The sequence below is a fragment of the Oxyura jamaicensis genome, chromosome 2 (genome assembly GCF_011077185.1).
Source record: "Oxyura jamaicensis isolate SHBP4307 breed ruddy duck chromosome 2, BPBGC_Ojam_1.0, whole genome shotgun sequence".
Classification (NCBI taxonomy): Eukaryota; Metazoa; Chordata; class Aves; order Anseriformes; family Anatidae; genus Oxyura; species Oxyura jamaicensis.
The window spans coordinates 111,325,643-111,349,417 of NC_048894.1; the positions used below are offsets into that span (position 1 = coordinate 111,325,643).

At 41.6% G+C, this 23,775-nt stretch overlaps 1 protein-coding gene across 1 annotated transcript in view; it reads left to right on the forward strand.

The window, feature by feature from the left end:
* Nucleotides 1–23,775, forward strand: part of TAF4B (TATA-box binding protein associated factor 4b) — a gene marked incomplete at its 5' end in the record, with an annotated part of 70,868 nt that overhangs the window by 21,328 nt on the left and 25,765 nt on the right. The window contains 7 exons of the mRNA XM_035317212.1: nucleotides 960–1,049; nucleotides 4,150–4,722; nucleotides 9,650–9,785; nucleotides 10,343–10,448; nucleotides 15,054–15,223; nucleotides 17,913–18,043; nucleotides 23,611–23,736. Coding sequence (XP_035173103.1) covers nucleotides 960–1,049; nucleotides 4,150–4,722; nucleotides 9,650–9,785; nucleotides 10,343–10,448; nucleotides 15,054–15,223; nucleotides 17,913–18,043; nucleotides 23,611–23,736 — 1,332 coding nt within the window. The remainder of the gene's footprint in view (nucleotides 1–959; nucleotides 1,050–4,149; nucleotides 4,723–9,649; nucleotides 9,786–10,342; nucleotides 10,449–15,053; nucleotides 15,224–17,912; nucleotides 18,044–23,610; nucleotides 23,737–23,775) is intronic.

A 23,775-nucleotide genomic window follows, 5' to 3' on the forward strand; every position in this document is an offset into this window, starting at 1 on the left:
GCAGCTCAGTGAGGCCAACGACTGAAAAGGAGAGCTGGCCAAAGTTCTCTTCCACGAATATCTGGTCCTTAAACCCCCTCCTCTTATCACGGAGCTCCTTGGAACAGCTGTCCGCAGGGAGGATATGGTTGAAAGGAATAATTTCTCTGCAGATGGGGAGACTGGCACTAAGGTCCCTATTCCTTCTGTTTCTGTACAATCGCAAAGGAGGTAACTGCATGTTCTCACCTGGGAGGGTGAGAAGCGGCAGCAGTGTCTGGGGCTACCCACCATCTCAGCCCCATTGCTGATGTGCAAGGGGCTCCCAGAAGGCTGCTGTGGCTTCGGAACCCTCTCAAGCCTCTGAAACGGGTGTTTGTGGTGAGGCAGGCCAAAAAGCTTCAAGGAGACTGTGCTCTGTGAGCCAGAGGAGTGCGAAAGTGATGTTCTGATGTTTGGCTTCTCCTGCTTTAGAAAGAAGGCGTTAAGTATTCTGCTTTATTATGCTTTAGTGAGCATTAGACTGGAATTGTTTAACAAAAACAGCACTGAGTTGTCTTTTGTCTCGGATCTATTTAAATTTTGATCCTTATGCAGATAAACTACCTTTACAGCATAAAGTACTCTTGATGGATTTAAAATATTTCTGCATAAAAGAGATATTCAGAAGGATCGGTGTTACTTATAAATTTGTTTCTATCAGTTCACTTCAGTGAATGGGTGTTTGAACAGATATCCTTTAAGTGTATTAACTGCCTGCAGCTGAACAAAGGAGTTTAATTTTAAAATAGCGTATCTAAATTATAACATAATTCTATCCAAAAATGTGTTCTTTAAATATACAGGAGCATTTGAGAATACTGAAATTGAATAACACCGTGATAATGTAAACTTCCATGAATTGTTAATACACATATTGAGGGGAGTGAGGGAGATAGATTCAGTTATAAATTACTGTTGTAATTATATTTTCCTCTTAGGAAGCAAAAATTGAACCAGAAGAATTTACAAAGAAGCTGTACATAGAGCTCAAGTCTTCTCCACAGCCGTACTTAGTTCCTTTTCTTAAGGTAAGTGTCTGATTGTGGATATGTGGTATTTAATGGGGGAAGGAGGACCAGAAAAGAGAGTTCTCAAGCAGTTGTTTGCTCAGATCAGTTGAGGAAATGGTGCTTAGTCTAACCCTGTTTGACTGCTGCTCTTGCAAAGATGGAGAGATTTTTGTGGGGGATTTCAGAGGAGTTAAGTTCAGTTGTATTCTCATGTTGGAGCGTAATTACTCCCCAGTAACTACTGGAGACAAATCTTTTGGAGGCTGGTACATGTACTGTAGAGCAGCTACACTAAGATGACCTTTTCCTTTCTTAGCAAAACTGTAGCTGGTCTGAATTCTAATACAGAAGAGTGACAATAGAGGCTGTGCGCAGCTTATGCAGCACTTGACCTTAAAGAATTTGCATAACGCTCAGATTCACTCATCTGCTGGCTTCTGTTTAACTGGAGGCAGGGTAAAAACCACCCCTTTCTCCAGAAAATATCTCGGAGGACTCCTGCTACTTAGGAAGATTAACCTGGGATAACTCTACTCTGTTCAAGCAAGTAATCATCAAAACAAGAAAATGCTTTATTCAACTTCTTATTGAAAGCATATTGTAGAATGGCATTTATTGACAGTCAAAATAAAAATGAACATCGTTGTCGTATAGCGACCACTAAATCCCAGTGCAAACTTGGAAAACTTGGTTATATTTGCTTAACTGCAATGCACACAGTGTTGTTAGACCTGATAGATCTGTACCTTTCTCTGACATTCATTATAGGCGCAGCAGAGAATCAGGGAAGAATGGTTATGTGGTGAAGCTGTGATAGAGGATTTCTGGAGTTTGCCCTCTTTCTTTGTATTTGACAGTCGATGTAACAATACATCTGATAATGTTGGTATTGCTTTAGATAGCTGGTGTTAATCTCTTCAAGTATGGGATGAATATTTTTGTTACGGTGACAGCCTTTCAATGCTTTGCTAGTAAGTTTGGCAGGAGACTAGAAAGCTGTGGTCTTCTCTGCAGGGCTTGATATAATATGTCAGCATTTGTTACATTTTTGAAAATGAAATTCCTGGTGTTTTTTAAAAGCCCATGCAAAAAAAAAATAAAAATAAAAATAAATAAATCAGATCTGCATTATTACAGCCTACTGCAGTTCAGAGTTTTGATGTTACTTCCTAGAGCAGCCTGTGCAACGACTGCAGCACAGGCAGCTCTGTTACTCCTGGACAGTTCCATCCTGGCTGCAGAGTGACCAGGCTGTGCACGCAGGGTCAGCACCATGGGCAAAGCTGGTCTTTGAGCTCTGCTAGCTGCCAGGGCAGGTTTGGCTTCAGAAGTTGTGAAAGTGCTCTTCCTGACTTTATAAGTTGACCCCCAACGTGGAAAATTGATCGGTCTGGTGCAAAGACCCTGAAGCAGCTCCATGGGACTGGAGCATCCGTTAGGTTGGGTTCCTCAGCCTCTGTCAGGTCTGTGCTGGCATCACACAGAGCTGCTGCATGCTCCTGGGTATCACATAGGCTCTTCTGGTCTGGGCAGTATCTGCACCCTTGTAATGCATGGTGAGATGCTCTATCCTTGCTGTACGCAATGAGCAATGAAACAGAAAACCTTCAGCATCGTTTTTCAGGCACAGCTGGGATCGCAGTTAACCGGCTTCATGGTGCTACCCAGCCTTTAAAGCATCTCGTGCTGTAGTTGCCTTTCTGAAACACCTGAAGGGTGTGTAGTCAGTACAGACCAGGCTTGCTTGGCACGTGCCCTGGGTGGCTGGGACAGGGCTGAGTGCCAAGTGGCAGCTGGCTTCACCAGCACTTCTCTTTGGAGCTGCCCGTGTCTGGGGGGGGAAGCGCTTGTGGCTCAAGTCTGGGAAGAGATGTGATATGGGTTGTTGCCAACACATTTTTAGCTAGTAAAGTGGAGTTTTAGGGACGATTCTCTGTGGAGTTGGCTGTTATCTTTTGAGCTTCATATTTTTGACAGAGCTGCTGCGTGTTTTTGGTTTTGCCTGTTCCAATAACTTAAAAAAAAATACCTAAAAAACACTGGAAATAGGGAAAAAAAACAACACTGTAAAGCCAACTGTATTTTCAAATCTGCTGGATGCTTGTGGTAAATAAACTGCATCAAGAGCATGAGGAAAGCTAAGCAGTCTTTTAAAAGAAGGGGAAGCTAACGTGAAAGATAGAAGTGCCATGGAAGGTCCAGATGTACAAACAATTTGCTCACTCGATATATTAGCAAGTGAGATAACGTGTTCCTTTTCTTATGAAGCCCAGAGCAACAGCACTGTGCTGGAGACTCTTACAGACTTCAAAAACTGTCAGGGGAAAAAAGTTCTGTGAGAATATACTGGTAGCTGCAGAAATGATTTCCCCTGGTTCTGAGCCATAACAGATTGTAAATAGTCAAGGAGAAAATCTGTAGAGGGCTTGAAGATTATTCTGTCCATTAACCTTCTCAAACATAGCTGTACTAAAAATGAGATGTTGCCAGATACTTTTACTAATGTTCTCCTGTTGCAGAGAACTTCTCCGGCTTAAGCTGTGCTGCTGCAGCTATGCAGGCATTAGTAAAGTGGTATCCCCCCCTAGTGTAGACACAGCTGTATTGGTACACAAGTGCAGGCATCTTCAGAGCTGGTTTCTGATTTTATTGGATAATTTGTAGTTCTCTGTTGGAGGAGCTCAATGGAATAAACACAGCTGTTATGAGAGAGCAGTTTTTTTGGCAAAACAAAACAAAAAAAAGATTGTAGAATAGTTAAGCTGGTCTTACTCTGGTGCGTAAGTTCCACATTGAATCAATCTAAACAAGAGGACATATTTTGGGGTAAATTTCCCTAGAGATGAGGCTCGCTCCAGGTAGCAAAGACATGGTGACTGTTGATCTTTGCTCTGTGTTGGTGATTTGTAACTTAAACCTTCATCAGTTTAAGAGCTCTTGTATTTGTTCTACATGAATTGTAGCAAAGGTTCTTGTTGGGAATAACCAGCTTATTGCCTCATGGAAAAAAAAAAAGAATTAAAACCTGAGGAAGAAGGTTCAGTTGCTAATGTAAGATCGAGTACTGTGGGAGACTGTTCTGGTGTTACAGCCATGTGGTTTTCTTCTTGTTTTCTAGAAAAGCATGCTTGCCTTACGGCAGCTAATGCCAAATGCTCAAAGCTTTATCCAGCAGTGTATGCAGCAGCCAGCTCCAACCCAAGAAGCTGTGTCAACTTGTACCTCTGCACCAACTCCTATAGCGGTGGCGACCTCAGCTGTAGCAACAAATTCTCTTCCAGTTATAAAACCAGTGTCTGCCTCCGCAGCAGTCGCAGCCTCTCCAGTTATAAAACCAGTCCTTCCCAGTGCGTCGGTGACAGCCTCTCTGCAGACCGCGAAGCCCGTTCCTGCCTCTGCAGTGGTGACAGCCTCTCTTCGTCCCGCAGCGTCAGTCCTCACCACCACAATAGCGACGTCAGGGCTGACAGCTATCCAAACTGTGAAGCCGGTCTTCACCTCCGCTGTAGCAACGTCCTCTCTCCAACCTGTAAAGCCAGTGCTCGTCTCCGCAGTGGCGTCCTCAGCAACAAGCCCTCTCCAGCCGTTGAAACCGGTCATCGGCACCCCCATCAGTATTAAAATCTCCCAGCCAAACTCCATCGTCGCGCAGTCGGTGGGCGCGCAGCAGGTGGTAAAAGTGAAACAGTTGGTAAGATGAATTTCTCTCCTTCTCTGTACCTGAGCTCCTTTTGCTTTGACTCTTAGCATTTTGTCAGGGTAGTACCAATTCACGCCTTAGGTGTGTTTTTTTGTCATATGAAGCCACCTGTCATGAGTTAACCAGTGACGTTTGTGATAGTTGTGGAATGTTGCATGCTTGCCAAAAAGGTGAATCTCAAGCCACCCTGTAAGCTAGGTCTCTTGCAAGATGAGCTGACCACCATTCAATCAGCCTGAACATCCAGATAGAGACGTGAGGGAACGTGCTTGGACTCCCGGTGTGTGTGCAGCTGGGCTGGGTTGGTATGTGAAAGAAAAGGCAGGAAATGCCTGTGTCAGAAATTGATGATGGGATGCTTACGTTAATTACGTTAGATGCCCTGTGAGGGCTGTGCTTCAGCTAGCCCACAGGGATTCCAGTCTCCTTCAAAGATCCTGCACTGGGTGCTTTGCAGGAATAGGTAGTTTGATTTATAGTGATACGCTAACTGAAATGTATAAACTAGCTCAAGGAGAGCTCTGACCTCCAGATTTACTAAGACTTAGTAATTTTGAAGTCATCAAAAAGTCATTTTTTTTTTCTCTCAGGCCTCATTAGCTAACAAACTTCAGAAGGAATAAATGCTGTATTAAAACAATACTCTCAAAAGCAATGCGTTAACGTTTATTTCTTGGCACAGGTTAATTTCTCGCTAATGTTAAATGCCAGCAAGCTGTGGATCACCGGTGAACCCAGCAGAGAAACTTTGTAAAATAAGTTAGGTTTGGTTTATGGATGTTTGAGGTACTGAGCAGTGTGCTGTGTCTACCTGCATGTAGTGCTCTCAAGAATATCGGGAGAATAATTTCCTTTGGCAGATGACTCTTCTTGAACAGGACTTCCTTGTAAGGATTTGTTCCTTCCAACAAGGGAAAATTTGAGATCTCCTCTGAAGCTAGATTTACTTTCCACAGCAGTTGTAGTGTGTGAATTTCCATGTGTAGTTTGTTACTGTCTATACTTGATTTAACAGTATTCAGACCAACTAGTGCTTTGCGTTTTCCTCTTTTTTATTTTTTCAAAGCATGTAAGGTGGATGTAGTACAATAATAATTTCTAAGTAAACATCTTATTCTACCAGCTTTTCACCTTTTCAGACTTGCTGAAAGCACTGAACTATATTGGGTGGTTTCTTTTTATGAGTGGGTTTGGTGTTGTGTTTTGTTTTTTTAAACTACTGTTGTTGGGTATGCACTAAAACTTGGAGAGTAGTTGCTACAGCCAAATTGGAAAAAGAGTTGCTACCCTTGTTGCCTTCAAGGACTAAATCTGCATTTCCAGCCAGAAGAAAATGAGGGCTGCTTAGGTTGTAAGAGAGCTGGAGAGCAGTTTGTTGGCTCCACAGTGAGCCATGTAACACAGAGGAAAGACTGAGCATCTGTACAAATAGACAAGGAAGCTTAACTCTGTGTTGTGGAGTCAAGACGCTTCTTGAATATCATTTTGGTGAACTCGAGAAATGACTTTGCCTCCTCCAGTATGGCAGTGTGGCAGCCTAATGCGACTGCTTTTCTTTACTGTGCGTTACAAACCTTGACTTGCATGCAAAACATGTTTTATCCTCTTTTGGGTGGATCCCAGGCAGAGTAATTAGAATTCTTGCTCTTCAGAATTGCTATTTAATTTTGGTCTTGGATCTAGTCGAAGGGCTGAGTTGACCACCAGCAGCTCGGCCATATCAGGAGCTCGGTGTTTGTTCAGGCAACCCATTAGCACAAGGAGCAAGTTGGTAGGAGTGGCTGCATCTTCTAGGGCTTCCCTGATGACTTTTCTGTTAAAAGGACAGAGGGCCTGCCTGCTGCCACAAGAGAACAAAGCAGGACCTCACCTCCCTACACAGAAGGGTCCTGCTGCCAGCTGAAAGGAAGCACGCACCAGCTGTGCAAATCTGTCCGTACAGTGCTGCCAGCAATTTTTTCCCTTTCCAGCCCTCGGGGTTGTCCGATGCCACACACTCCCTCTGCATGCCCGTTCCTAACTTGTCTCTTGTGCTTGAGGAATGGAAAGCAAGCATCTTCTGTGCTTCCATGTGCTATAGCTCCATCCGTGATGCTTGAGATTGCAGCGCTGCAGTGGTCTCGTATGAAAAACGTGGTGGGAGGGATGCTGCATGTGACCGTTCCTTTTTGTGGCACAGTTATCAAGACCCTGGGTCTGTATGGTGGGCACTGGGGGGTCTGTTCTTCAGGGGTGCTGTTGGGGTTGGGTTGTTTTGTGTTGTGAGCATCGCTTGTGGCTTCCCTGGCAGCTGCACGTTCTGCGGGGTGCCCCCCACCCCGTGACTTGCTTAATGTGGATTTATTTAAGGGCATGGGCTTCCAAAGAAGTTTCACCTTAAACAAAATGTGCCTTGCTGTAGTATTGCATTGTCTCTCGTTAAGCATAATAAATAAAAAAATATATTACCAGCCTGTCTCATAATGCTGCTATAGACGTAGAGCTTTGCTAAGCACAAAGAGCAAGAGGAAAGGGCCTGTGCTTTGTCCTGGCTGCATGCTTTTGCTCATAGGTTCCTTCATAAAGCAGTATCACTTCTGGTGTACGCTGGTACTTTAACACCTCGCAGCTGATCTCTGAACTTGGCTTTATGAAGGCAGAACAGATACACGCTATTCCAAGTCTCCACCAGGCAGCTGCCTTTCATGCTGTCAGCTGGACGCTGCATTGTGCTTTTTTTACTCAAGTGTTGCTGCTTTTTATGCTGATGTCTCTGTGAACTTACTTAAGGGGTTGAAGGAGCAGTCCCTTTTCTTTCTTCTTCAGGTTAGCAGCAAGAAGTAATAGAAACAGAAACACACAGGTACTGTTTTTGTAGTACTTTTTTGGGGGCATTAGGTCCCTGTTGAAATTTCTAGGACCGTGCACTTTGCCAGTACCAAGGATGTCCAGGTTTGTAAGTCTAGCAGCCAGAATGGCAAACAGAAAAATCAGCTTTACTGCCAGCCCTTCCTTTCTGTTTCTGGTTGATCTAGTATCCTCGGTTACTTGATTTATTTCCCAGTTCCCACCTAGGCTATTGTCTTTACATTGCCTATCTCTTGTTCTTTTGTCTGCCACTCAGTAACCTCGAATGCTTACGTTTCCTCCTGTGCTGTTTCAGTTTTTTGAGTGCTGAAGATGAAGCCTCATTCTCACTGGCAGTAGGGAGGATCTCTAGGTGCATGCCAGTATGGATGCTGGCAGATCCTGTGAGTAGTTTGTCCAAGCTCCTTGGTGGTTCAGTACTTACCTGAACATACAAACTGTGCTCTCAGCGTTGTTTTCTGACTTCCAGCCTATGGAAGCTGGATCTTTCAGAAAGATCAAGTCGTGTCTTGGTTAAAGCCCCAGTAGAAGCAAATGTTAGTGCCTGTACTTGCTTGTGACCAAGTGCTGTATGTGTGAGACTTGACCCTGTCCACAGTCAGTGCCTGTATTCCTGTGGTTCTTTCATCTGCATACAAACCTGGAGAGATGGATCTTGTGTGTGTTTTCCCCCCCCTCAAGAACTGTCTGTTCTTTGGTTTTTGAACCTCACGTTGAGCTCAGCTGTTCTGTGTTCCACTGCAATGCCAAGCCATGATGCCGTAAGCAGTGATAACTGGGGGGGAGCATATTGTGACTTCTTAATACAGAGTACCTATCGTCTTGTGAAGGTGTGATTCTTACGCTGATTGTGTTTACTGATAAATCTGGAATTAGATAGCAGGAGACAGCTTGAAACAGAATAAAGTCCCAAGTATGGTAAACACCAATTATTTAAATATAAATTTGTGTAGTTCATTTAGACAACTACTGTAGAAGAACTCTTTAGACTTCCTGAAGTTAAAGACTTAAGAGAAAGTTTCTTCAACCATTTAAACTCATTGTATTGGCTTTTTGCCCCTAACCAGCTGGGGTTCAATCTGAAGATGCCGATAAATTTGTGCTTTTGGTAAAAAGTCTTTCTACTACTCGTAATCAAGAATTTTGCAAAGGATGTATCAGAAGCTGCAGCCCACGTTCTGCTTGCTAGGAGGCTTAGGGTATGAAGCTTTTGGAGATACTGCAATTTTATTACTTTCATGCATTTTAATGGCTGCCCCCAAAGAGGAAGAATCAGCATTTAATAGGCTGTGCCTATAGGTCTGTGTTGAGATGACACCCTGCTGTCTGGTTTTGTTTCTTCCAACAACCTCTTTAAACAAAACTATCGACCCTCTTCCTTTTCACCCTTCAGCAGTGTACCACTGTTTTTTGCAGAGGCTCTACTCAGCGTAGGTGCTGCTGGTTAGCACTTCATGTGCTCTCGAACTGGTATGTTCAAGTGTACTCTTGTTTCACGCTTTGAAGCTCAGCATCTCAATTTACAATTGACCTTGCAGCTCCAGAAATGCATTAGTAACTTCATAGGGTGTATTCCTCATGACAGGAAAACAATCTGTTGCAAGACTTAGCTGTTCTTATTTTTTTTTTGTTATTTTTCTTTAAACTAGATGTATGTGATGCCTATCCTTTTGAACTTGTTGGCAGGCAGACACAATATTCAATTGGCAGTCGGTTAAACAAGGCCTAGAGAGGAAAGTCTCTTAGTGAAACAGATTGTGTAGTATTCGGTGAAAATTTCCTGGTGTAGCTATAGAGAGTAGGGGTGAAATGTCTGTTAGAGCTTGCTGAATGAGCTGGAGCTTTAAGCTCACCACCAGTTGCTAAGATTTTGTTTCTTGTCATGAAAGTCAAAAGAAGTGATGGTTGATTTTTTTATATATTTTTTTTGAGCATGCTGTTTGTTATAAACTGGAAGCTAGACATGCATGCCTGCCCTGCAGCGCTTCTGGCTGAATGAACATGTTGATACTGTTTACTTTTCTGTATATTTAGCTCTTCTCACTCTTGATGTTGGATATTCCACTTGCAGGTAGTCCAGCAACCGTCAGGAGCCATTGTAAAGCAAGTATCCACGCTCCCACAGCCCTCAACGCTGACTCTCCAGACAGCTGCTGAGAAGAGGATGCCGCTGAATACCCTTGTTCAAACCAACCAGTTTCCTGCAGGTATGGTGGAACCTGTGTAATGGAGAAGGGAGAGGACTGCTGAGGTGCAGAAATAAGTACAGGCTCTTGGTAGATTGTAGGAAGGTGGCTGTCCGTCAAGAGAAAAAACATTTCAGTATAAGAGACTGTAAATCTTTACTGGGTGTCTGTAGTACAGATGAGTAGCTCAGTGTCAGTCTGCCTCCATTGCCTGAAAAGAACATGTCACTCCATAGTATTTTTGCTTTTTACAATACTGTGGGTAAGCTCCTTACAATAAACATTCCTTGAACTGTCATGCTTTTGAGAATCACTTCATCAGACTTCACTTCTTCCTTCAACAGGTCGAAGTTTTGGATCAGCCAGCCAGTTCTGGTTCACTAAAACCTTCTGCTGATCAGCACAGAGGGAGGGTATATGGAACATGTAGAATGTAGTACTCCAGAGTGTCTGGTTTTCAGATGGGCCTAATTAGTTGTTACTGAGTCTGCAGTAGCCTTTGTTAGACATATGAACTGATTAAACAGTTGCCTGAGCATTTTGCTTTCTATTATGGCATGTCCTTTGTTTTGTTTTAGGTTCCATTCTGAAACAAGTTACCCTGCCAGGAAATAAAATTCTGTCGCTTCAAGCATCTCCTGTTCAGAAAACTAAAATAAAAGAGAATGGAACAACATCCTTCAGGTAAAAATGAACAATATAGTTTACTGTAGGAAGGAACAAAAGAAACAGACAGTGCATGGAGAGGTGGGAACAGAGCCCAGAGAAAAGCAGCTTTCTTTAGAGACTTAGGATTGGTGTATAATATGAATTAGCAAGGGGGACCTAAAAACTATGACCTCATAGCAGATCTTAATTATTCTTAGTATAGGAAAACTGTCCTGATGAGTTAGGGTTTTCATCACGTTATTCTACAAAAACGTAATTATACAAACGGTGTGCATCAATATGTATCAGTTTTTCACTTGTGGAGGGGGCATATTGATCTTGATCCTGTGAATAGTATTAACTAAAGTTACCTTGTATTAAAAGCTCTCCACAGGATTAAATCAGATATAACATCTGCTTTTAACAGACAGCCAGATAGCATTGAGCTGTAATTTGGGCTGGCTGGTAACCTGTTTAAAGCTGTGTGCTGTATTACAATATCTTTTATTAGCTCTTCTTACAAGCTCATTTCTGTACATAGAGGTGAAAGTCTTTAACTACATCTCTAATTGTGGCTTCTGGCATAATTCTCTAGGCCTTCAGATTAGAAGAATATTTAAAGCTTTTAGTTCTGATAACTGATTCCCTTTTCAAAAGGAGAAATTATTTTTGTAGCTCTAAAATCTAATGTTGGGGTAGAAGTACAAACTGTCTTAAGTGTGAGTTACCGATCTTAAGACCTTAAGGCAAGCTTGAAGTTAGTCTTCCAGGGGTAAAAACAGATATAATACCTATTTCTTGTCGACCAATTGACTTCTCATCTCTTGAAAGCTACAGCTGGGTGTGCACAGATACAGACACCCATTTTTAGTTATAGTAACATAGAGGGCATACAAAATACTTAAAACATTGTTAGTTGGAAATTGAAAGAAAAAGCTGATGTTAAAACAATTGCTCTGTTTAGCTCCCTCAAGATCTTATGAAATATACTTCAGAATATAAGTTGGGACGTAATTTTGTGTAGTGATGTTTGGGGGGTGGAAACACATCCCTCAAAAAAAAAAAAAAAAGCCAAGCTACTTAATAAATACCATCACTTAAAAAAAGAGAAAACAACCCTCCCTAGAAACAAGATTTTTCTGTGCTCTTCCAATCAGAGTATATCAACTGTCTTGGAGCTTCTGGATGTTCTTTCCATGACTTAGCGAGTTTTTAGAGTTATTTAGGAAACACTTGGCTTCTACAGTGTAATCCAAAATAAATTTCTGTTCCTACTTTTGGACTATGAATTTCAAAGTAGGTCAAGTCCATGAGAGTTCAGATCTGAAATCCCTAACTTACCAAACGTTTTTCTAGTAAGTCTCTAGTCTCTGAAGAATTTCTCTTTGGATATATTCCTGATGCTTCCACTTAGCAGTGCGACCAGAGACCTAGCACCACATAATGTTATTCTGGCCCGGGCAATAGACATTCCCCAGTAAATGAAATTCCCCAGTTTTGCTCTCTTCTATCCCAACTTTTAATATTCCCACCAAAGCTATTCTTTGCGACCTATGATCCATCAACTAGCTGATCATGTTTGAGGCAGAGAACGCCATGGCTCCCTTTCAGGTTTTGTGATGAGATTTATTATGGGCAGAGAGTATGTCTTCGTTCCTGATGTGATTTTGTGTCCATGTACAGCTATGGCCTCTCACTGCAGTGTATCATCGGTCCTGAATCCCTTTGCCATTGTGTGCCTAAGTTAGGTTAGGATTTGGAGTATACTTGACAAACTCTATTTAATAAGCTGCGGTTTGACCTTGTTTGCTCTTTAATGTCATTTTGTTTTGGCGTTGCTAGAGATAAGTAACAGGAAAAGGGGTGACTTTCTTATTCCAATTAAAAAGAATCTTCCAAGAAATGGGAAGGTAACAGCTAAGCTTGTGCATTGCTGGCACTTGGTTGCCCTATGGCATGCATTGTAAAGGGCAGTCTGTTTAAAATCATCAAGAGTTTTATAAACTGCTTTACATACCTCTGTAAAGTGTATGCCAGAGCACCCTGGAAAAAATAAGACAGATATTTGAATCTTAAAATACTTATGTATTACTTACAATAACTTAATAGTACAATACTTATTTATAATACTTACATCTGTTCTGTTTAATACTTTTTTTCAAAAGTGTGTGCAACTGATACGTGCATTTAGTCTGGGAGGTGCCAGAAATCTCAACTACTGGACAAGCCAGGAGTGAGACAGCAGTGGAGAACATCTGGGCAGCTGTGCCTCCTGCCCTGTGGCGCTTGGGAGCAGAGCACCGGTGGCTCTCGCACTGCTGGAATTGTTCTGTCCTGTGTCGTTGTTTGTGACAATGCACAGTTTTGGGTTGAGCATACCTTTGTAGTTATATCACTTTTGCTGTTGATTAAAATGGAGTGAATAGAAGATGGGTTGAGAAGAAAACATGTGCGTTGCTCAAACACCAGAGGGTGCCACAGACTCGCTTTTCAGCCACTACAGCCAAATTTTTAGATACGAGGCACATCTGCATTGCTTGGGCTTCTTTTTCCAGATGAATATTCAATTTGCATGTCAAATCTGACTCAGTACAGTGTAACATAGAGAACTGTGCGTTCTGTTTTCCCCTTTGTACTGACAACTTCAATTGCTGGAGACGTGTAACAGCTAGGAGAGTGTTTCTTGTTGGTTTCTGGGTGAGATATGATCAAATGCAAAAAGCATTAATGGATGTAGTGCAAAAGAGGGACTTTTTGTGGAGGGTTTGCTGAAAAGGAAAACAAGTCTGTATCCAGCCAAAACACCTGGAATATTTTTAATTTATCACTTGAATAAAATTATTTTAATAGCTTACTCTAAATACATAATGCGATACTTACAATGATTGAGATTTGTTCAAGTAGCACAGACAAAATAATAGTAAAGAGTGCAAACTTCACATCTTCTGAAAGTTATGTTAATCTCTAGTAAGCACTACTGCTAAGGACATCTAGGGATAGGTTCTTTGGGTTAAGTAAAATAAGGGCAGCAGTGTTTACCCATGCGCAAATTAATCTTTTATCAAGGCTAGTGAGTTGGTGACTTAATTCAATCGTATGTCCAACAGTGAAGAAGTTGGAATTGGTCTTCAAAACCAGTACAGGCAGAGATGTGTGCTTATACGTAAGTTCTTACGTGTGCACTCATAAGAGAGGCTGTGACTGGAAAGATGAAAGAAAATAGTAACTCGATAAAGGGTGGTTTCAGAGAACTGAAGCTGATAGAGTATGGCCATACTTCTGGAATTAATTGTTCAGTTGCTAATTTTGAAGGGTTAGATGGTGGGAAACTGTTCTGACAGTGGTGAGCTTAGCTTTAAGTTATAAGGGTGATCATACAACTGTTCTGACAATTTAGTGCTTTTTTTTCTTAATGTGGTAAATCTGGGGCACAAGTGTAGTCAGGAAGCTATGTCTAGTTAGACGTAATGAATGAAGCCAGTCTGAGAATCCGCTGGGTCTCCTCCTTTCCTAAACAAGTTATAGAGGCTGCCTGGCATGAGAGTACACAAATGAAAGGCAGGAGGGGTAGGGAAAGGCTGGATTCCTTTCCTAGCCAGACTCCTTTTCAGAATGTCATGGGACCTAAGTCTTGCACCATGGAAACCTACTGAAGTCTGAAGGAGAAAATCCATCTATAGCTTAAGGAGGAGGGAGGAAACAACAACAACAAAACAACTTAAAAAAAAACAACTGAGACACACAAACTATTGCAAAGCTCATGTTAAGCAAATAGTAGTAGCTAGCTGTTACTGTTAGTCCAAACTATGCAGGACCTGGATTTTTATTTTGAGCATATAGTCCAAAACTGCTAGAACAGAATACAGCTAACCAAAGAATGTTGAGAATTAGACCTCTGCCACTGTTCTGCATAAGCACAGCATCTTCCCTGCTACGTACAGAAGTATTATACAACACGACCGATTCAAAGAGCAAGGTCTGGGTTGGTTGTAGTGTGCAGAGAAGAAGTATTTGCCTTGTTTTTAAGGGAACTCAATGAAAGAAAAATGAGTCACGTTTCTGTTATTATGCTTCTGCTGTATACTTCAGTTCATAGGATAGGCATTGTTAGAAAATGGACTTGTTTATAGTTTAATGAGGCAGTACTCACCTTTATTCTAGACTCGGGGCTGCCCAGTGAATTGGATTTTTAGAACAATTTTCAGTTTACTTGTGACTTTAAATTTGGGACTCCAAGAGTAACCTTGACTTTGTTGTCTTCTGAATACCACTGCTAATAAAGTCCACTGCTAGAAGATCAGTGGTGGAGGTAGGGAGGCTTGTGGGGATTTTTAACTCAGGTTTACCTCAGCGCATTGTTTCCAAGATTGCTCAAAATTTGAGTTTCTTGTAAAGAATTTGCATACCTCGCAACTGAGGCATTGGTTAAGCTAATGTTTGAGGTACTTGAGAGAATGGTGAAAGCTTTTTAGGACTTGTCTTTCCCTGTCCACTCCCATACCAAAAATGTGTTGTGTAGAGGAAGCTTCCAAAATATGCAAACATGGCTGTTTTTTTGATAGAAGAGGTTTTGTCTTTGTACACATTCTGAATGAAGCATAAAACAGAAATATAATTATATTTTGTTTTTCTCTTTGGTAGAGATGAAGATGACATAAATGATGTGACTTCTATGGCTGGGGTCAACCTGAGTGAGGAGAGCGCATGCATTCTGGCAACAAATTCTGAACTCGTTGGTACAGTGATCCGCTCTTGTGCAGATGAACCTTTTCTCTCTTCAGAAGCACTTCAGAAGAAGATCTTGAACATTGGTGAGAACAAAATATATGTAACTAATGTGTGTATGGATGCAGAGTTGTATTCTTGCATCTTTCATCAGCCAGCCTCTGATCTTTGAAGAAGGAGCTGGTACTCCAAGATCTGCTATCTCCATTCATGTGTTCCTACCAAACTATACTGAGTTTTTACTTCCCCTTCTAGTCAAGAAATACACTTTAAATTTTTACATGGAAGTAGTCTGAAGCCCAGTAAGGGAAAAAGAAACTGGTGCCACTTCTACATGTGATAATTCTATGAAGTGAGGAACTTGACTACTTTTACACTTTCTGGAACACACAAAAAACAAGAGATGTTAATTTGCAACACTGAAATGTGCTTTTCTATTCCTGCAGCTCCTAATTGGATATATTCAATTCACTTAAATAGCTTTTGCATTCCTCAGCCTGTTCGGGTATATGTAGTCTGTTGCCCGATGTTGCACATCCTGCCCATGTGGTTAGAAAGAAATGTACTGCCAATATGCACAGGGCAGACTTCTGTTTCTGACTCCCTCTGTGGAAGAATCTTTCACTGATTTTATACAAAGGAGATGTTAAAGGTATCTGTCTGTGTCAGTGAATACTACCATGCAATATATGTTGAATGCCTGAGCCGAAAATGTAATAGGAAAGTGTTTTTTTTGTATGTGTTGCTTCAGCCATTAGTTTCTGAGCAAAGTTATAACTGCTGCTTGGCAAAGTGTGTTAGGTCTGAGCAGGGAGTGTGCATTGGTACAGCTTCACGTTGCCACCTACAGCAAGCTGGGTGGCTGTTCCTCAGCACTTTTGCTCATGTTCACTACTTGGTACAATGTCACACTGCAACAGTGAGCTTACAGCTGAGCGTTCAAGAAAGCCCACCGTTCCCGTGTGCAGCCCTAATTCTATTGCAGTGGTCTAATCACACGATCACAAAGTCCTCCTGCTTCTACATGCAACTAATTCCTAGTCCAAGGAAAGCAGCTGGCTTGTGAGGAGTATGTAACTTGCAAATACAACCTGCTCCCTCTGTACACCCCACACCAGTTAGCCTGACAGATATGACATCTGGGCCGTACAGGGCATGGTTCAGTGGGGTCAGTGTCCTCTCACTAGTTGAAAGGGGAAAAGACATGTTGGACCGGGTCCTTAGAAGCTTTTTTCAGAGTTTGGTAAACGGTTAACCAATCATCCATGGGAGACATGTATAAGGAAAAACGGAGCTCTTAAAAAGTGGAAGGAGAAAGTACCTCTAGAGTAACTGATTCGTGGCGTTCAGACAAAGATGGAAAATACAAGCATAGCTCTTTTAAGGCTTGCATGATAGCTGTTCCACATCTATGACAGGAATTATTATTATTGAAAAAATGTTTTGATGGCAAGGAAACTAATACTGTCAGGGAGTGCACCAATTTAGAACACAAATGCTTCTGTTCCTGAATGGAGAGCCCTCTTCTGCTCAGGAATTGCGTGTGAAAGGGTGGTCTTGAGGTGTGGGGAGGCTTAATTTTGTTCTTAGACTGTTTCAGGCTTCAGGTATCCTGATTGCCAAGTGGTGAATTACAGAGGAAGTGTTGAAAGATGCTTGAGCAAAAATGAGCTTTGCATTCAGCTGAAGTACAGCCTAATATTTACCAGCTGAGATCAAACAGCGAGAACATTCTGATTTTATCTGGAAAAGCATTGTAGATTTTCCCTGTCTGGTGAGATTGCTGCGCCAACTAAAAATGTATAATAAAGGCAAATGAAATAGGTGATTAGTTTTTTACAGTGTACTGTTTATCCATTCTTAACACTTGACTTGGCAATAAATACCAAAATGGATTTTGAATGCATGCTATGTATTGCATCATAAAGTCTTACAGCCACTGTAAATGCAGTGAGGGGCAAGAAAAAAGAGCTTTTGATGGGTGCTATGTATAGAGTGTGAAACAGCTGCCTGCCTTGCCCATAAGGGAGAAGTCAACGCTGTCCAGGTATCCTGGTAGAGCCACGTTGAGTGGCCAACCACGTCAAGCACAGGAACACTTCTCCATCAGCAGCCTGCAGGAAGGTTGTGGAGGTGACACCTTGCTCTGGGGCCCGTCCAGCAGCAGGAGGGCAGTGGCAGCCAGAGAATGGGTTGGAGGCGATGACATGATGACCCCGATGGGATCAGATCAGTATTTTCCAAGTTGCCACCTTGGGTCACTCTGCCATGTGCCTGGTTGGTCGAGGTAGGCGAGAGGAGGGCTGAGTCTTGCATGCCTGGAGAGTGCTGTGAAAAATATCCCTATTCATTGAATAAATGTCATGAGTTGTTAACAAGCACGGTGTCAAGCAGGGCAAAATGTAATTCTCTATTTTTTAATTACTGAAATTAACAGAATATGGCACTAATTTCTACAGCTACCGCTTCTCCCCATCCCCGAACATGAAGCTTGATTTGTGTTCTTATTAACTTTGTCCTATAAATGACCTTGCAAGGAGAGTGATTCTAGAGGCTAAGTGAAACAATGTCTATATTTTCTGAAGCTCCGGGCTAAGTTTTATTAATGTAATGTCTAAGATCTTTGAAGTTGTGACTTTACCAGGAAAATCATAATCTCCAAACCTTTATTCATAATGGGTATGACTTCCAGGGGGAACAGAATACCTGCTGTGCTAATTATTTCAATTATCAGCTACTACTAAAACACGTAATGGATTTTCTCTGCTTCCACAGGTAAAAGGCATGACATTATGGAACTTAACTCTGATGTTGTGAACTTGATCTCCCATGCTACACAGGAGAGATTACGAGGGCTCCTCGAAAAACTAACTGTAATTGCTCAACACAGAGTATCAACCCACAAGGTAAAAGGAAATCATTAAGCAAGTTTTGCACCAAAGTTTTCCTGCTTTTCAGCCTTGAAGCTAAACCTCTTCCAAGCATAGGTACATCATACGCAATATGTGCATTTTCAGTATCTACCAAAGGCTGACTTTGTTTTAACTGTTTATAGCCTCTAACTATGCCTTAACGCTTTCTATTCGACTTAAAAGCGCTCTTAAAACCCAACATAAGAGTAAATGCATTTCTCTTGTTCCGTAGAAATGGTGGTTGTCATAGAAAATCTCTCTTACGTACTAACACAAAATTGATAACCACCAACGTAAGTTGGTAAACACCAACAAAGTTATTGGTGGTGGTTGGGTTGTTTCAGGGGCTTGTATTTGTTTTATGCGTTTACTGTGGGTGGAACTGCAGTATTGGCTCCATTAAAGGCCTTCAGAAACTGAATTGAGCAGTTTATTTTTATAGTGCTTCGTGTGAACGGTGAAGGCAGAGACCCTTTTGATCATAGTCTCCAGAGTTTTTGTCCCACCAACGCTACTTAACTCCCTCCCTGTGGTATTAGCTTCACTCAGTGTAAATTAGATCAGGTGCTACTGAGCTGGGTTTCCTTAAGATGTTCGTGTGGTACAAATGGGAAGCAGTAACTTAATAGTGGCCAAAGAAGTGCACTGAGGCTTTTTATTGTCTACCTAAATTAACATACGAGTCCTTTTTTTCCAGTATCAAACTGTATTAGGAAAAAAAAGGCAAGTTATAAATGAGTCAACTTGAGTTTTTTTGATGTTTAACAGGAACTTTGCTCTAGTTATATTAAAGCAAGTATAAACAACTGATGGGGTAGGAGTTATTTTTGAACAGAACACTTTTTATAAGCTTCTAAACAGAGGAGAAGCAATATTAAAGAGCAGGACCTATTTAGAAACTTCGAAGTATTTATAGTTATGTTTAGAGCAGCTGGAGTATGCTGTTCCTTGCCAGAAGAGTTTAAAAAAATGCAGAAGTGTACAATTTTTATGAGAAGTCTTTAGAAATCTGTATGTGTTCTGCGTTGTCTCCACCGTGGGAGATCTGTTAAAGTTTGTGAACAGAAGTGAGGTGGAAGCTGAAGTCTTGAGGGAATGGTAGGACTTAATGTCTTGTAAACACCAAAGGTGGCAAAGGGGTGTTCTTGGACAGTGGGCTTGATGTGGCTATGGCTGATTTTCCTCAGTGAACTAAAATGATGGGAAAACTGATAGGTTTTGGTCTGTTTGAGTTGCCAGAAGCCAAGATAAGATTGTAAGGCTGCAGTACACTTACTTGCTTTTCCTTTCCTCAAAAAGAGAGAGGTAAAGGCTGAACTGGACATAATAATCTGAGAGGCACAGGTACCGTCTTCCAGCATGAAGGTATATTACACTACAGGGGAGTGTCCTAGAAGATGACATGGGTCAACAGTGCCACGTGAATAATATTGCAAAGTATGCCAACAGGTTTTTGGGAACCTGCCTGCAAGAACAGGACACTTAAGGTTTTTAGCCCCCTACTGTGTATTTGTGTGTTCCTGTATTCCATCTCCCCCAGTGTTTGCCATGCTCTCTTTTACCTCTTGGCTATCAATAGGTACCGGTGGGTGATGTGGACTCAGGTATTTCAGAGAATTATCCAGAGACTTTCCAAGAGGATTGGTTAGTTGCCCTGCGAGGCTTCTCATGGGGCTGTCTTTGTTACAAAAAAAAAAGATAACAGTATGACAAGTGTTGTGCAACTGAGGTAACTGTTGTTAAGGTAGAAGTTGGTGTAAACAGCCAGTAATTCATAGGCTATTACTCAGAAAACTTCCCAGTTTGTTCAGCTGCTGCCTAGAAGCTTCCATCTGATGGCTGGCCCTTCAGAGATTGGCAGGGTAAAAGCTTCGTATCATAGCTCGCTGCCATGTACACTTCTTCACTTTTGCACTTTTTCGCTAAATAAATAAACATATATGTGCACACACCTGTATGTATGTAATTAGAAGCTACTATATTAATTAGGATAGAACTATTATGATGGCCTTTCTATCCAAAGCAGGGAACAGACCTTCAAATTGCTGTAAGCTGTTGTCTGTGCTGCAGCTCCTAATTGCAGTGCCTGTACAGAGGATGAAGACGATCAGCTAGCTGGTTCAGTTGCTTCTCTCCTATAATCTGGAGACTTGTGACATCATGTGATAGTCAAGACCTGAATTAACCATGACAATTACACAGTACAGTGATTAAAAACTGTTCTTGTTGTTGTTGGGTTCAGCAGAGCGTGAGACGACTGCTGTATGTTCCTGTGTTTGGAGGCTTGAACCCATGTCTTGAGAGTCTGGTACTGTGTTGTCAACAGGGCTCAGTGGCAATGTTTTCCTAGTGTGCAGTAGCAATAAAACAAGGCAACCTTGCGCTGTACTCGCAGTATTGGCAGTATGACGTGGCAGCTCCATTGGTTCAAGGGGTAGCTAAGGGGAAAATGCTTCTAGATGTGAACACCAGCAGCCTCCCCTTTCTTCTCTTCCTCCCCTTGTCCTCCTGCCCACTCCCTCCCCAAAGCCATCAATCAAGTAACTCATCAGAGGTTAAGAGACTTCTGTTCGTACCTTGGATCAGGAATTGACTGTAGAAAATCAAAACTCAGAAGGCTCTCACGTAGTAGCTTAGCCTCAGTACTATCTTGCGTCCATGTTTTGTCCTCAGCAAGGCTTTTCAGCATGACTTAAATTGTTGAGCTCTTGTAGAAGAACTGTCCTGTATAGGATCCCTCCAGTTTCTTTCCTGGTGGACTGAAGTAAAGTGCAGTTCCCACATCTTTGTTATTTTTTTCTGTGCCCCGTGGCATACGATAAGTTCTTGGTGCTAAGCTGCAAATGCCTTAGGTTTTCAGATTCACTTGCAAGTACGTGACAATCTAGGAAGGAACCTGCAACTCATGGACAAGGCACACAGCTTCTTTTTGAAAATCTTGCCAGGTGTTCTCACTAAAGCCATACCTGGGAATGTTTTGCCTCAATGCTGCGTGTTTCAAGTATGTGCAAACCTAAGGTAAAAATCCTAAGGTAGGAAGTTGGCAGCACTTTAGAGCGCATCTGTGGAGAAGTCTCAAGTATGTTCATTTCCCTTGAAGAAAAAGGTGTGGAGGAATGAATTTTATAGGACTGTACAGATGCACTGATGTGCTATTGTATGAAAGGAATAGCTTGTTTCAAGGTAGTGGACAAATTTTCACTTATGGTGCACTCCAGATTAAATTTAGCTCTGTTAAAGTAAAAGCAACCTCTAAACTGTCAGATATGCAAGCTCAGCTATGGCACATACAAATCTAATCATGCTTAATATTAGGGTTACCTGCGTTACCTATCACTAACTGTGTAACTTCAGTTTTTGTGGCAATTGTACTATTGTTTCTGGGGTCTGTCTGGCTTAACGTGAAGAAATTAAGCTGTTAGGTGAACAAGAACTGAAATACAGCTTGCTTCCTCATCACCATAATGGTACCGAGTTATGCACAGGCACACAACACAGTACTTTGTCTGAGCAATTACAGTGCTAAAAGATCCCAGAGCAAGTTAGCTGAGTAGGTAGGACAAAATGTAACTGCAGATGTTCTTAGGAGACCTGAAATCAGGTATCTTACACTACCTCCACTCAATAACAAGTGTTTAAGGAATGCTCCTATCTCTTGTGCCATACAAGTCTGGGACAAGAAACGTTGGGGTGCTTCTGTTTGGGCAACTTGCTTTGCTAATTGGCATAGGGTCTTTGATTTAATTTTAAAAAATGTATTTATCTAACTCTGAGCATTCTAGAGAAGCACTTTTAAACTTTGAAAAATAATCTTCTGGTAATACAGCTTTCTTCTTTGTCCCGTTAAAAGGATTGCAGCATGGTGGTGGATTATAAACTGCTGCTCCGAAACAAATTGTACTAACTCGTGAAGTAATGTATGTTTTGTGGGGAGCAGTAAAAAGTCAAGAGCAGTAACAAAAGAGGGGGCAAAAGGCTTGTCAGACTTTTGCAGAACCACAGGCTCTTCTTGGGAAGGACACAGTCTCCTTAGTTGCAACATATGGTGTGGTCTGAGCCACAATTGGTGATACGTGACAATGTGGTGGCTCACTGAAAAGACCGAACTTCATACACGAGGAGGGATTGATTTCATGCTTTGGCTGTGTTGTGAGAATTCAGCCTGGAAAACAGCAGTACCCCACAACAGGACTTTTACTTTCCTTCCAGCTTTTAAAAGTATATGACTGGTGTGGGAACAAGAGTCCGAGTATGCTGTACTTGAAAGCTAAGCATTTGGAAATTAAATTAATTGATAGTTGATGTATGTAAAATATACTCTTGCCTAAAATATGATTATAAAACGTGTTGTGCTTGTTCCAGAATAATTGCATGTCAAGGTTGTCTCATCGAAGTGTGAGACTGGGGTAGTGTAGAAGGAAGAAGGGTTGCTGAAAACGTGTAGTGTGTTTGGCTGGTAAAAGCCTAAAGGTAAACTTCTCAGGAAAAGAGAAGCTGATGAAGTAACAGAGGCAGAAGAGTGATGTGCATTTGAAAGAGTTGTTCAAATAGGTGGCACAGATGTGCCTCTTCTGAAATGGGCTCCCTGTCTTGTTTTGTCTGGTGCTGTTTGACCAATTTATGGCTTCAGTAGACTGTCTGGAAGAGCAGAAGCAGCAAAAGCTAGATTTTCACTGCCAGCTGACAACACTTGAGATCTTTCCTTTTGCCATCTTAGTTCCGATCTAGACAAACTAAGATTACACCTCCCTCAGACTTTCCAGAGAGGGCGATGATGATAAGAAAAACAAACTACTGATTGCTGCTTTTTAAAATCTAAACTAAAATGACTGCAGGCTTGTTTCAATGCATACGTGTCTAGTTAGTGTTGGAACCAGTTGCTAGTATCCTCTGGCCCAGCTTTGAACAGTGTTGAACCAGATGACTTGCACAGGTTACCTTTCAAAATAAACCACTCTGACTTGAGTGGTTTCCTTCCGCTGATGCAGAATAATGTATTGCTGAAGCTACAGTAAACCATATGTAATTAATCACCTCACTGTACTTACCCCAAGATTTATTATTTCTAGTTCTGTTCCCCGCCAGGTGAGGCTTATTTCAAAATCAGGATTAAATGTCAGAAACTTTTAAATTTTGAATCTTATTTTTTTTCCCTTTTTTCCTAAAGGAGAAAGGTTATGATGGCCTACTTCCTTTTTCTCCTCCTAATAACCCATCTAGAAGACAGTCTTGTATGTATGTTTACTGCTTATGAAAGTGCTATTTATAATAGCCTTTAGTAAAGACTGGAATTCTAATATTGTTGTTATAATCCACAGACAGTAGAACTAGATCTTCATAATGGCACTTGTTTCATAACCTCTTACTAGTCATGGATCCAAAGAAGCATGCTTCAGTGGGGAAGAGATATGTGAATGGCTACTTGCCACCTGAAGTCTTCCTAAAACAGCCCACATATTTCAGCTTTGGAAAAACAATATTCTTCTTTTCAGGCGGTTTATACACTATTAATGTATATAAAAAAAAAAAACTGAATGTCTGTAACAAAATTCTTTTTCCAGGGGAGTGATAAGTACATCGTATCTAGTGATACCAGAGCACAGCTGAGATTTCTTGAAAAGCTTGATCACCTAGAAAAGCAGAGAAAAGATGAAGAAGAACGTGAAATGTTGCTACGAGCAGCCAAGGTAAGAACATCATTTCTTGCTTTCCAAGGAAGTAGTGTT